Source organism: Python bivittatus, unplaced genomic scaffold (assembly GCF_059951505.1).
Source record: "Python bivittatus isolate LINGU-HERP-01145 unplaced genomic scaffold, Pbiv_v1 ctg000340_np1212, whole genome shotgun sequence".
NCBI classification, from domain to species: Eukaryota; Metazoa; Chordata; class Lepidosauria; order Squamata; family Pythonidae; genus Python; species Python bivittatus.
In genome coordinates, this window is record NW_028277056.1 from 11,945,638 (window position 1) to 11,958,354 (window position 12,717).

At 43.3% G+C, this 12,717-nt stretch overlaps 1 protein-coding gene across 1 annotated transcript in view; it reads left to right on the forward strand.

Moving 5' to 3' along the window:
- The first annotated feature begins 2,777 nt into the window (after positions 1–2,777).
- The window catches only part of MTNR1B (melatonin receptor 1B), a 29,146-nt gene continuing 19,206 nt past the window's right edge, over positions 2,778–12,717 (forward strand). Inside the window, 1 exon segment of the mRNA XM_088140847.1 lies at positions 2,778–3,030. Within this exon segment, the coding sequence (XP_087996973.1) occupies positions 2,778–3,030 (253 nt within the window).

Sequence of the window (12,717 nt, forward strand, 5' to 3'; positions counted from 1 at the left end):
ATTTTTCACCTTTGGTCTTGGTTGGGGTAGCACTTCCCTATTCAAGACTAGTGTGTAATTTGGGGTCCTTCTGGACTTGCTGCTCCTGTTCTAAGAGCAGATGACAGCTGCACCAGATGAATCTTTGCACAGATTCATCTTGCATGTCAGTTGCACTCATTCCTGGAACAGGAGACACTTCAGAGAGTCACTCGTGCCATGGTCCCCTCACAGCTTGACTACTGCAACGTGCTGTACATGGGCCTGCCCTTGAAGACCACTCAGAAGCTTCAACTGGTCCAAAATGCAGTGTTAATAAGTATAACTCAAAATGCCCAGGTGTAATCACTGTTCGATGAGCTACGCTGTTTGCCAATTGGCTTCTGACTGCAATTCAAGGAGCTGGTTATCACCAACAAAATCCTTCATGGCATGAGGCTGGGTTATTTGAAGGACCACCTATCTCCAGTGGTCAAAATCAAAAGAGAAAAAAACATGTACACCCAGATAAAATCACCCAATACCTTACAAAAACAACTTAATGCCAAGCCTGGGAGCAAAGCCACATTTTTAAAGACTTGCAGAGCCTCTCTAGAGGAGGAGCTCTAGAGAGGGGGACAGAGAAGGTAAGACTGGGCAGAGTGCAAGTGTTCCAGGTTCCTCAATTAAACAATGTCCTCTAGTGGGATTCCAGAAGTGCACCTTCTCTGTCCCCCTCTCTAGAGCTCCTCCTCTAGAGGGGCTCTGCAAGTCTTTAAAAATGTGGCTTTGCTCCCAGGCTTGGCATTAGGTTGTTTTTGTAAGGTATTGGGTGATTTTATCTGGGTGTACATGTTTTTTTCTCTTTTGATTTTCTTCTAACTATGAAAGCTCCCCAGAGTCATTTTGGCCTTCTAAATCTAAATAAATAACTAATTGGAGGCAGCAGGATGGCTGCTGTGCACATTAGCTCACACACACACATACGCAAACCCTACCAAAATTGCCCATTCTTGTTTTATATACAGTATTACTTAGGTAACTCAACATTATCTACTCTAATTGAAAGCAACCCATCAGCTCTCCAAGGTTTTTCTTGTTATCTGCTACTGAGCAGGTCCATTAGACCTAGAACCATCCCGATGACCATCTGATGGCAGTGGATAGTTTACTATTTATTTTTGCTGCCATATCGATTGCTGCATCCTAAATCTTGCATCTCTAAAGGCAAGGGAAGGAAGTACTAGACTTCCTCCGCCAAATGCCAGCAAATGTTGCAACAGTTGTCACCTTTCTGCCAACCGGCAGATGGGAATCCAAAACACCCAGAGGCCACCAAGGTTAGGTAAACTAGATGAATTCCAGATGCAGAATGTCTCCATGACTTGCTCTCTTGTCCTATCTAGGAGTTACTCAAATACCCAACTTTTTTTTTTCTTTACTTCTTTTTTGTCCAGGAAGACAGCAATATAAGAAGCAACTCTGTTTGCTGTGTGTCCCCTCTGCAGCCATACCTGACCTATTACTTATTTGTTAGGTTTATATCCAGCATGTCCTCCAGAAGCTCAAGGCAACATACAGTACATGGGAATCTAAATCTTCCATTTATTCCTAGAATAACAATAACTGAGAAGCGAGCGACTGAACCAAAGTTACCCAGTTGAGTTTCTGTAGCTGACGGTGGATTTGGACCTGGATCCCCTCAATCCTAGTCTAACAGTCTAAGGACTACACTAGGATTTCAAAATCCAGGTATTTTTGAAAGGAGCTTGTGTTTCACTTAGTACTTTCCAGTGATTAGGAAGGGCATCAAATGAGGTTTCCAAACGTACATAGACATTGGCCGCTGCAGGCCATCTCCTGGTGGTCTGTCGCCCAGCACCTTTTGCGATGTTTCCACCCAGCCCCGCCAAGTTTCCATGCTTCCCTCCATCCCTTCTTCTCCCTCCTCCTCCTGATAGAAGATTTTATATAATTATATACAATTATATTTCATTTTTATTTATTTATCAAATTTGTCACCGCCCATCTCACTAAAAAGCGACTCTGGATGGTTTACAGAAAAGATAAATATGAATTAACATTCAATAGTCCTAAATAAATAAGTATATTCCGAGGATTGATGGTAACTAGAGAGTATAAGGCTTGGGGAGCATCATCAGGGTGCCAGCCACCCCCAGTTTTGGTTAAAACTCTTCTTGCCCCACGCAAGCTGGCAGAGACAGGTCTTTAACTCTTTCTGGAAAGAAAGAAAAGTATTTACTCATACATACATACATACATACATATTCTCCTATACTGTATTTAGTATTGAAGCATTTAGACTTTCATTAAGGATTTCTGTATCCTGTATCTCCTCCAAAGCCTCAGAGCAATGAACGGCAAGGAAGTTACTTTGGAACCCTGGAAACCCCGCCTACCCGGACAGAGGAGGCGTGGCGTACCCCGAATGGGCGGGGCTCGGGATTCTTTCCTTCTTTTCCCTTCCAGGAGCAGAAGGAAGAGGGTGGGGATTGGGGGGTCTTTCACCGCCTCCCCATGACCGAAGCCCCGCCTTCCTCCTTTCGCGCCTCTTGTTTGGAGGGAGAAAGGGAGGCGGGCCCGCGGACGGGGGGAACAGCAACCTCTTAAAGCCCCTCGCGGTGCGGAGAGCGGCGGAGGAGCGCTCGTGGGGCGAGCGGGCCAGAGGGCGGGGGGCCGGACAAACTAGGCGCTCCGGAGCGCCCCTTTCCAATGCGAGGAGGAGGCAGAGGCGGCGGGCGCGGGGCAGGAGGAGGAGGAGGGCGGCCGCTCTGGAGGCGCAGAGGGGCTGCTCCGAAATGCTGGGGAATGGCTCTCTGAGGAACTGCTGCGGGCTGGGAGGGCGAGGGGGCTTCGCCTTCCCCCAGCGCGGGGAGGAAGACGGGGAGGCGGCGGCGGCAGGTTCGTCTGCAGAGGCGGCCGCAGACCCGAGGCCGGGCTGGGTCGTCGCGGCGCTGTCCAGCGTCCTGATCTTTACCACGGTCGTGGACGTGGTGGGAAGCCTGCTGGTCGTCGTCTCGGTGTTCAAGAACCGCAAGCTCAGGAATGCAGGTACGAGGGGAGGCGGCCAGGCATGCGCCCCGGCGCGCGCGCCCCCCGCCGAGGGACGGTTTATGGGGCTGTGAGTTCCACCGGGACAAGAACAGGGGGCGAGGGGAGCGGGAAAGCACGCCCGGTGCTGCCTCTCCCTTGGCTTGGTGGCTCGCCTTCCTCGAGGCAAGAAGCCAGTCCCCTACCAGAGGGGGAACTGAGGCTCAGAGACCGGGGTTACGGTTGGGCACTGAAAGCCAGGCGTCTTTGCTGCAAGGAAAGGAAGGCAAGGTTTAGAATCGCAAATGGGAAGTTTGCAGTTTAAATAGTATGTGTTTTTTTTCAATGGGGGACCCAAAATGGACACCGCGCTTTCTAAGAATTTTACTGAGAATCGCAATCTCTGCTCCAGGAACGGTGAGATCCATCCTCCCTCTAAGATGTAAGCAAAGGTCTTGTCAGACCAAAGTGTCCTTAAGTTTAGGATCCTGCTTCCCAGAGGAGCCAAGGAGGCGCCTTCCCCAGCCACGAAGACTCATGAAAGATGCACTTTCCCTGTTGTTGCTCCCCAACAACTAGGTGTTCTGATGTATTGCCTTTGGCATGAAATCTCCATTTATTTAGCACGGCTAATAGCTGCTGAATAACCTATCCTCTACAGCAATGTTTCCCAAGATTAGCAACTTTAAGATGTATGGATGTCAATTCCCAGAATTCCCCAGCCAGCATAGCTGGCTGGGGAATTCTGGGAGTTGAAGTCCACACATCTTAAAGTTGCTGAGGTTGAGAAACTCTGCTCTACAGACCTAGGCTATTGGCTTAAACATTTTAAAGTTCCAGATGATTCTGGTTGCAGCATCACTGAGTACCTCTTATTCTCTCTGTTCATGCTCAGAGGCCACCAGGCCATATGCGCAAGATACATGCATGTCTATTGCACTTTTCCCATTCAGGGTAAGGAACCTTATGCAATGCAGAGAAAAGGATAAGAAATAATAAAGAAAAGAAATTAAAGGTATGAGACTGAAAAAGGAAACAGAGTGAAAGCTAGTTTACACCAACACCATTCGCTGTCCCACTCCAGATCTTTCTATCCTTGCCAACCATTTTCACTTCCACATTCATAGATTACCTTTTGTTCTTTAAATTTCTCATCTCTTTCCTTCTGAGGATCTCATTAACTCTATCTAACATGGAGTACAAGTAGCCCTTGGTTAATGACTGCCCTGTTTAGTGACTGTTTAAACTTATGATGGTGCTGAAAAAGTAGCTTTATGACCAGTTCTCACAGTTGCAGCCATCCCAGCATCCCTGCAGCCACGTGATCACAAGATTTGCAAGCTTCACAGTCAGTTTCTGACAAGCAAAGTCAATGGAGAAGCTCTCAGGAAGTCACAAGACATGGTCATGTGACATCACATTTAACAAGCAGAGGTGATTAGCTTAATGACCACAGTGGGACTGACATTAAGTCCAGCACGGTCACGTTATGTTTCACTTTATGATCATGTTGCTTAGTGACGGAGTTGCTGCTCCCAATTAGGGTCATTAAATGAGGACTGTCTGTAATGGTATGTTGGAATGACCTTGGGAGACAGGTGGAAGAACTGCAGACTAGACAATGGCCATATAAGCAGCAGCTGAGCCCTCAGAAGGAATGTGGGCATGGCAAATATATCAGAAGGGACCCACCCTAGTTTCTTGGATTGTAAAGGCAAGGAGGGAGAGATGTGCTTTCAGACTTGCAAGACTCTGTTAATGTAACTTTACAATAAAGTAGAATTAGTTCATCTGGGTGTGCTTCTTGTCTGGATTACCTCGCAAGGCTGACACATGGCTCTCTTGATCTTCCCCTTCCTCTCCACTCATTCATTCTTCTTCTGATATTTATTTTGCGACTTAATTCTCATTCTTTCTCCATCTATGACTAAACCACTTCAGTGCATTTCTTTATGCCACTCACTTTTGCATGTGCAGGATTCAACTTAAAACATTTTCTGTGGCTAATTCCTAGTGAGCATAGTCATGCCTGCTCCACACACAGGGCTTGATAGATTCCAAAATGCAGACCATATGAGCTCAGCCCCCAAAACGTTTCCTGATCATGAATGAGATTGGTATGCCATCTCTCATAAACTCCCCCGAGTCTTTTTTTCTTGCCTATTTGCAACTTTAATGTCCATAGCAAACATAGTACAGGTAGTCCTCACTTAACAATGGTGACTGGGACCAACAACTCTGTTGCTAAGCAACATGGTCATAAAGCGTGACATCACATGACTGCATCAACTTACAAAGGCAGTTGCGGCAGTCCCAGTTGCCATCATTAGGTGAATTGTGCACAATCACAGCATCCTGAGGTCAGGTGATCACCATTTGCAACCTCCTGCCAGCTTCCCCATTGACTTTGCTTGTTGGAAGCCATCGGTGAATGTCCCAGATGGTGATCATGTAACTGTGGGACACTGCAACATCATAATTGTGAGCCGGTTGTCAAGTGCCTGAATTGCAATCACATGATTGTGGGGATTCTGCAATGGCCACAACTATGAGGACCAGTCATAAGTCCCTCTCATTCAGCACCTTCGCAACTTTGAACAGTCACTGAACGTGTTGTCATTCAATGAGGACTACCTGTATGTAGGACTACTTTCATTGGGTCTTAGCTTCCAGGCTAGCTTGGATCTAAATGATGTCCATGATCTATCCTAAGAATTGCAGGACATTCTGTGGGATTTCTCAACTTTGCTTTAAAGTGTTGAATGCTCTACTGTATCCAAAATTAAAACAGCTTTCAATTGCGTCAGTCTTCATTCATCTATAATGCATTACACTGATGGAGTCTCATCACTAGTTTGAGTTAAAAACTACTGGGCATTTTCAGCCTTGTTATATCAGCATGGATATAAATAGACATTTATGAACCTTTTCAAAATACCTGTGAAAGAACAGCTTCTGTTTGTTAATCTTCCTGTGTGTGCTCATTGAATTGGGGTGGGGAAGGACAGAGAAGAAGAGGGAAGAGTGACTGTTACTTCATCCTCCAAAGATTTATTTGGATCTTTTTTCTTTTTACTTTGAGGTGAATTATCTTCCCATCGTTTCTTAGAAAAAGTAGCTATGTGTGAAAGTTCTGGCAAAGTAAGAAGAGCAAACAGCCTGGAACCAGACTAGACTCTTTCCATTACAAGGGATCTAAAATAGAGAAGTACTTCATCCCACACAGGTGGGAGAAAGACACACAAATCTAGTCCTTGATCTCACTGCAAATAGGGCTTGCATTTGACATATAGCAGTAGTTGGAACACCTCAGGCTACTGAGCAAGCTGCTAACACCTTACTCCTGTGTCAAAACCAAGTAGCCCAGCATCAGAACTAGGTGATGATCCAGACAGATTATTTGAATCATATGTGCAGTAAATGGGCACGCACAGCAACCACTGGCCACAGTAGTTTCGACACCATGATGCTACAATTTCCCAGTTGCTTGCCTGTCAAGTATGATGGGAGTCACAAAAGGTTTATGACCATCATTCAGTGTGAATTGTGCATCCCTTTGAGAACAGGAGAATTTCCTACAGATTGCTCCCAAGTCCAGCTTATAATTGGCATTTTGATGGGAAGCTGCAAAATGGTGCCTCTCTTTCAGGAACACCCTAAAGATAGACAATTATACTAATTTCATAACTGGACTTAGAGCTGCCTTCAGTGTTGCCCCCAGATGAGCAAAAGCCAACTATGGAATCCAGTGCTTACAACAAGGCAAACATAGGACATAGGTGAATGTATAAACTTTTTGCTTAGGATGTGGGCTGGAATGAAGTACTCCAACAGGCTCTGGGAGATTTTGGGAGCCAGAAGGCATACCTCTCACTTCACCATGCAATTTGTACTCAGGCAGCATCCATATATACAAGCTTGAATAGATGATCTTCAAGCTTGAATAGATGATCTTCTCAATTTCTTGGGAAATGAGAGAATTGTGCCACAATGTCCAACTGTACATTCCTCTTTCACCAGGGAAATTTTATGGCTTTGTTGTGTAGCCTTCTAACTGAACATTCTGGGAAGCTCAGAGAAACAGGGTTAAGGCACTGTCTAGGCTTTCATCAGATTTTCAGGAAACATGAGGAGACAGAGCTGAGATGACAAACAAGATCTCATCAGCTGACTGTCAGTATATGCAGGGAGGTGAGACAGTGACAGCAAGCAGACTCTCACCAGATGACTCTCAGTGCACAAAGACAGCTGAGGTGGTAGCTGAGCTCTGGCTTGTGAAGATGGGAAGGTCGCAGCAGATCATCTAGTTTTCCACAGACCATATGTTGGCAATCACCACTGTGAGGAGTAGCAAATGTATTATGATATAAGTTGTGATGGACAACAGCCCATGTATTTGTTAAAGTAAGGACAAGATTATTCATTCAGATGTAAGGCCCATTGTTTTTAATGGGACGTAATGTTCAACCTTCAGTCTGTTTCATCAACGAAGTTCACAGTATCCTTTATCTGTCTTGCTTACCATCTCTCATCCCTTTGCTTGGCAGTCAGCATGAAGAAACAGCAAGCTAGCTATGTACAATTAAGTTGATCTGAGAGCTTTTTCTATTCAAGGGGAGAAATGTGTGTTCACCCCTCTGGTTAAAACCAGTAATTGCAGATGGCTGGAATATACAGAGGAACCAGTGTTCTTTTCAGCACCTGGTAGATGGACAGTTCCCTTGTGTGTAATGTGGAGATGCACGGTAACTAGAATGCTCTGTGTGTCAGCATGCCAGAGGAATTCTCCTTCCTTCCTTCCTTCCTTCCTTCCTTCCTTCCTTCCTTCCTTCCTTCCTTCCTTCCTTCCTTCCTTCCTTCCTTCCTTCCAACACTTTCTGGTGTCATTTTGCTTTATTTTTATTTAAGTACGAGTGTTAAATTTCACCAAAGCTGGTTAATCTCATGTGAATGCTTTAAGCTGCAATTCTTTACTCACCTTATCTGCAAGTAAACCCCATTACTTCTCCATGGACATGCATGCAAATACAAAAGGTATTAGTGTCTGTTTGTTCAATAAAATACTCTCTAGTTCTCAAAGCTTTTTCTGTGATCAGTATTTTAGTCTTAAATTTGGCAAATGACATAAAGGTGTGCATGCACACTTGTTCTCGTGGTTGACTTTTTAGAACAACAACAACAAAAAGCAACTACCACTGCTAGTAGTTTGATGAAGTTCTAGGAAGTTGAAGTACTAAAGAAAATGATTTCAAGTTTAGGACATGACCTTGATCTAATCATTGCCTCTCAGATAAACCTTGCTTAAAGGACTGTGACTTTAGAAGGAACAGGTGATTACAGATATTAACTTGATCTCATGGGATAATCAGTATGATGCTACAATTAAAGCTTCAGGACAGACCTTAAGAGCTCTAGGTTCTAACCTCTCTCCAACCATGAAGCTCACTGGCCCCCTCGTTCAGCTTGACCTACTGAGTAGTGTTGTTGTAAGGATAAAATGAAAAGGGAAGAACCATATTTGATATGTCCTGGATCCTCGGATGTAATTAAGTAAACAAATAAAATAATAGATAGGATACAAAATTAGTAAGATTCATAAACAATCAAGATCAAAAATATTAATCAGCTTGCTTTGCCCAGGACATCTGTTTCCAGTGCCTGGAGTTGAACATTAAATATATAAAGAAAACAGCCAAGCTCAGAGAACTCCAGGGACTCCACCGTTCAACCCTGAGCAACACATATTCTCTTCTATTAATTTATAAAGACTAAATGAGTCTGTCTTACTCACTGAGTAACTTTTCAGAGCCCCCATCCATCAAGGATTAGAAGGGAATTATTCCAGATCTGAGTATTTGGAGACAGATTTAAATCTCACAATATCTCTTTTTAGAAATGAAGCACTGTCTGGAATCTCTTAAAATGTTACCAGTGTAAAATTAAAACACCCAAGAAAATATTTTAGAAAGAGTCACGGAGCATGATAGAATTACATCCTTGCTTGTAAAATAAAGATGAACTGGGAAGACTTAAAGGCATCAAAGACACTAAGGAAAGGAATCATTCTGCAAAATCATCATCTTAAAAAGTAAAATGAGCAATTATGCCTTACCTTGTGAATTTTTGGGTTATATGTAACATATAAAACTTGATCCTTAACAATCCTGACCTGTTTCATGGAATTGCTTACAAAGATGACATGAATTCCTTTGCCTTTATTGCTGAAATAAATATACATTCTTATACTATAATAAATGTTAATTTTGAAGGTACCACAAAACCTTTTGTTTTTATTTACTCTGCTTATTTGTATTTCCATATTCATCAAATTGGCTCTGTATTTTGTCATTTGCAATGCCTTCCTCCCTAAACTATAGTTTACCTCCAGGGTATGAAGCTGTTATCTAAATAAATCTCATAGCTGAGTAAACTGATTCTGCTGTACATGAACACAATTATTGGTTTAAAAAAAGAACATAGTAAAGAACTAAAGAAACTCCCACTTGTACTCCAGGCAGTGACTCTGAAATATACAGTACTATGACTGACAGTAATAAAAGCTGCTAAGAGATCCAGGAGAACAAAGAATATCACAATTCTCCTCTGAGTTCTTTGACGTACATCATCTATGAGGATAACCAAGACTGTTTCTATCCTAACCCAGCCCTAAACCAAGATTGAAATGGTGGCAAATAACCCATGTCTTCTGAGATGACCAGGTTATGAGAGGTTGGGATAAGCTGCAGAATTTGCTAAAAAATTAAGGATAGACTCAAGTTAACAAAGATTGTGGAGCCTAATTTTTTCTGTATAGGCCTAAACACAATCTCCTGAATGACAAGCATTCCCTCCCTCAAAGAAGCATTTATTACCAAGATCCAGACACTCAGTTCTACCCTAGCAGATTTTGAAAGCCGCAGTGGGGAAGGTTCTAGGAAATAGGTGATGGCCCTCAGGACTCCCAAAAAGTTGATCCACATCCTCAGTTTGAAAGGTATTCAAAGCAACAGGCCATAAGGTGTTCTCGCTGCTCCTGTATCTGATTCTGTTAACGATGTGGGGGTTTAGTGCAGAATCACCATATGCAGTGCAAATTGATTCCTGAAAGCTCTAGTTTGGTCCCCAAATTAACCAGAACCCTTACCATCTGAAAATGAAATAGTTCTGAAAATTGGTGTCACGTAGATGAAATAAGGGCAGAGAAATAAACTTTCTAGGCCTGTGGAAATCAACACTGGTTCAGTTCAAACTGGAAATTTGAATTTCAAAGAGGGCATAGTTCAACTTGAGTTTTTGATTCAAGATTCCAAGTCAAACTACAGTGGTACCTCTAGTTACGAATGCCCCTCCTTACGGATTTTTCAAGATACGACCAGCTCCGGCCCCCAAAATTTACCTCTACTTGCGAACTCTGCCTCTACTTACGAACCGGATCCACAGCCATTTTCCCTGCTGCCATGCAGTCACGGCTTCCTGTGGGCGAGATCACAGTAGCAAGGAGACATTCGGTGAGGCTTGTGGTGTGTTTTGTGGCGTTTGGAAGGTTTTTGTGGCGTTTGGAAGGTTTTTGAGGTTTAAAAATAAAATCCATATGTTTCAGAACTGTTTAGCCGTATTTACATTGAACCTTATGGGGGAAATTTACCTCGGGGTGCGACCAAATTTGGAGGGCGGATTAGCCGTATTTACATTGAACCTTATGGGGAAATTTGCCTCGTGGTGCGACCAAATTCAGAGGGCAGAACGGATTAACCGTATTTACATTGAACCTTATGGGAAATTTTACCTCAACTTGAGACCAACTCGAGTCGCAACCAGAGTCACGGAATGGATTAAGTTCGTAACTAGAGGTACCACTGTAATTTGATTCAATCCAATTTGAGATTCAGTTCAGAAAAAGATAATGTCCTTTAGAGAACATCAACCCTGTTAAACTTCAGCTACCCACTTTTAAGGGTTTCACCACATTTAAAAACTATAAACTTGTATGATGCCTACTTATTTTTCTGGAGTGCTAGCCTTTGCATAATACTGAAGAATGAACATTGATTTGCCTTGATGGGGTAGTATGCTTTGCTGCTTCTGATCCCAGATTTTTGTATGGATGCAGGAGAGCTAGTATAGCTGGTTGGCAAGCTTGGACCCTCCCAGGAAGAACCTATTATCACTGGCAGAGTTCAGTCAAGGTTATAGCTTGCTGGCAACATTCTGGATAAGTTAATTAGCAGAGCAGCAGCCTCAGGCTAATACAGTAAAACATAAAGACTTAGGGGTAGTAAGCAATAGAGAAAGAGGCTGGCAGAGAAAAAAATGGCATTCATAAGCTTAGCATCACCATTCTGTTTTAAAGGAAATGTTTAGGCCAGCGGCTCCCATTCACTCATGGCTGAGAGACTTAAATCTGCCCCAATCATGGGTTTTTTAAAATAAAAAAGAAACAGCATTTGACCCAAGAGTAGATACTACACTCATCAGTCTTGATCCCACATTCAGAGTGCTGAAAGCTGAGCTGAACTCCCCATTCTGTTGGCAAGAAATCTTTCGTTACCTTCTCAAAGGTAAGGCTTGTGGCTGGTCATTTGTGAGTGTAGGGATTAAGTGGATGAGTTTTTAGGGGTGTCGTTCTTGAATCTGGTTGAGACCTGAATTGAGAGTGACTCGCTTTCAGCTATGTTTGCAGAACTAGTTGAGAGCTGAGGAAATGAATGACGTCTAAAGCGGGCTTACAGAGTTTTTGGTAGGCATGAATCTCATTTGGCCAGCTATTCACATCAATGTATAACAACCCCAGAAGCTGCAGGAAAACCACTGAACCTGTGAAGCCCTTTGATGTACTACTTCAGAGCAGTTTGTGGTCCACTTTACAACTCTGCTTCAGTGGGGTGATTCAGTCACAACTTCATTGGACTGGAACACACTTGGACAACTTTGAACAGCCCTAAATATTTCTCCTCTATTATCACCACAACAGAAGCCCTGAAAACAGACCCCCATCTATGCTCATCCAGTGGCTCCCTGACTCATATATTCTGCTAGCTCATGAACTCATGATCCTTTGGGGAATGAGAACCACATGTGGATATTGTTAAAAGTATCAGAGACCGCAGTTAGTGAGATAAATGGAAAGTAAACATGGTTAGAACATAAGTATGCCCGGAGCAACAATCTCAGTAGAAAAAAATGTTATCACCTTTTTTCCTAAGTTAATTTCTCTACCCTATCCATTCTCTCCTAACTTCTATGTCTTTAAAATCACCAATGTGTATTCATTAAAAAAAATAGCATCTGTGATGAAGGGAAGCTGACAAGAAAAACACGGATACTGTATGGGATTCCTGCTGCAAGTTGGGCTTCCATTTCACATTCAGTGTGTTCTGCTTGATTAACTTTGATAGAGTTTGTGACATCTTGAATCATGCCAGTCAAGGCAGCCCTTAACTCCTACTCCAAGACTGCATTCATCAACTCAGAAAGTGATGCTGTTGAACAAAGTAATGGATGGTACGCCAATATAATCTTTATCCTGTCCCTGATACTGAGCACCAGGAACTGGAATCTGAAAATGGTGGGCTCTTGGAAAGTGGTTTTGATTCAGCAGCTGATATATCTCTGGAGCAGGAGATACTGCCCCTCATCATACCTTAAGGCAGTGTTGTCCAAACTTGGCCACTTTAAGATGAGTGGACTTCAACTCCCAGAATTCCCCAG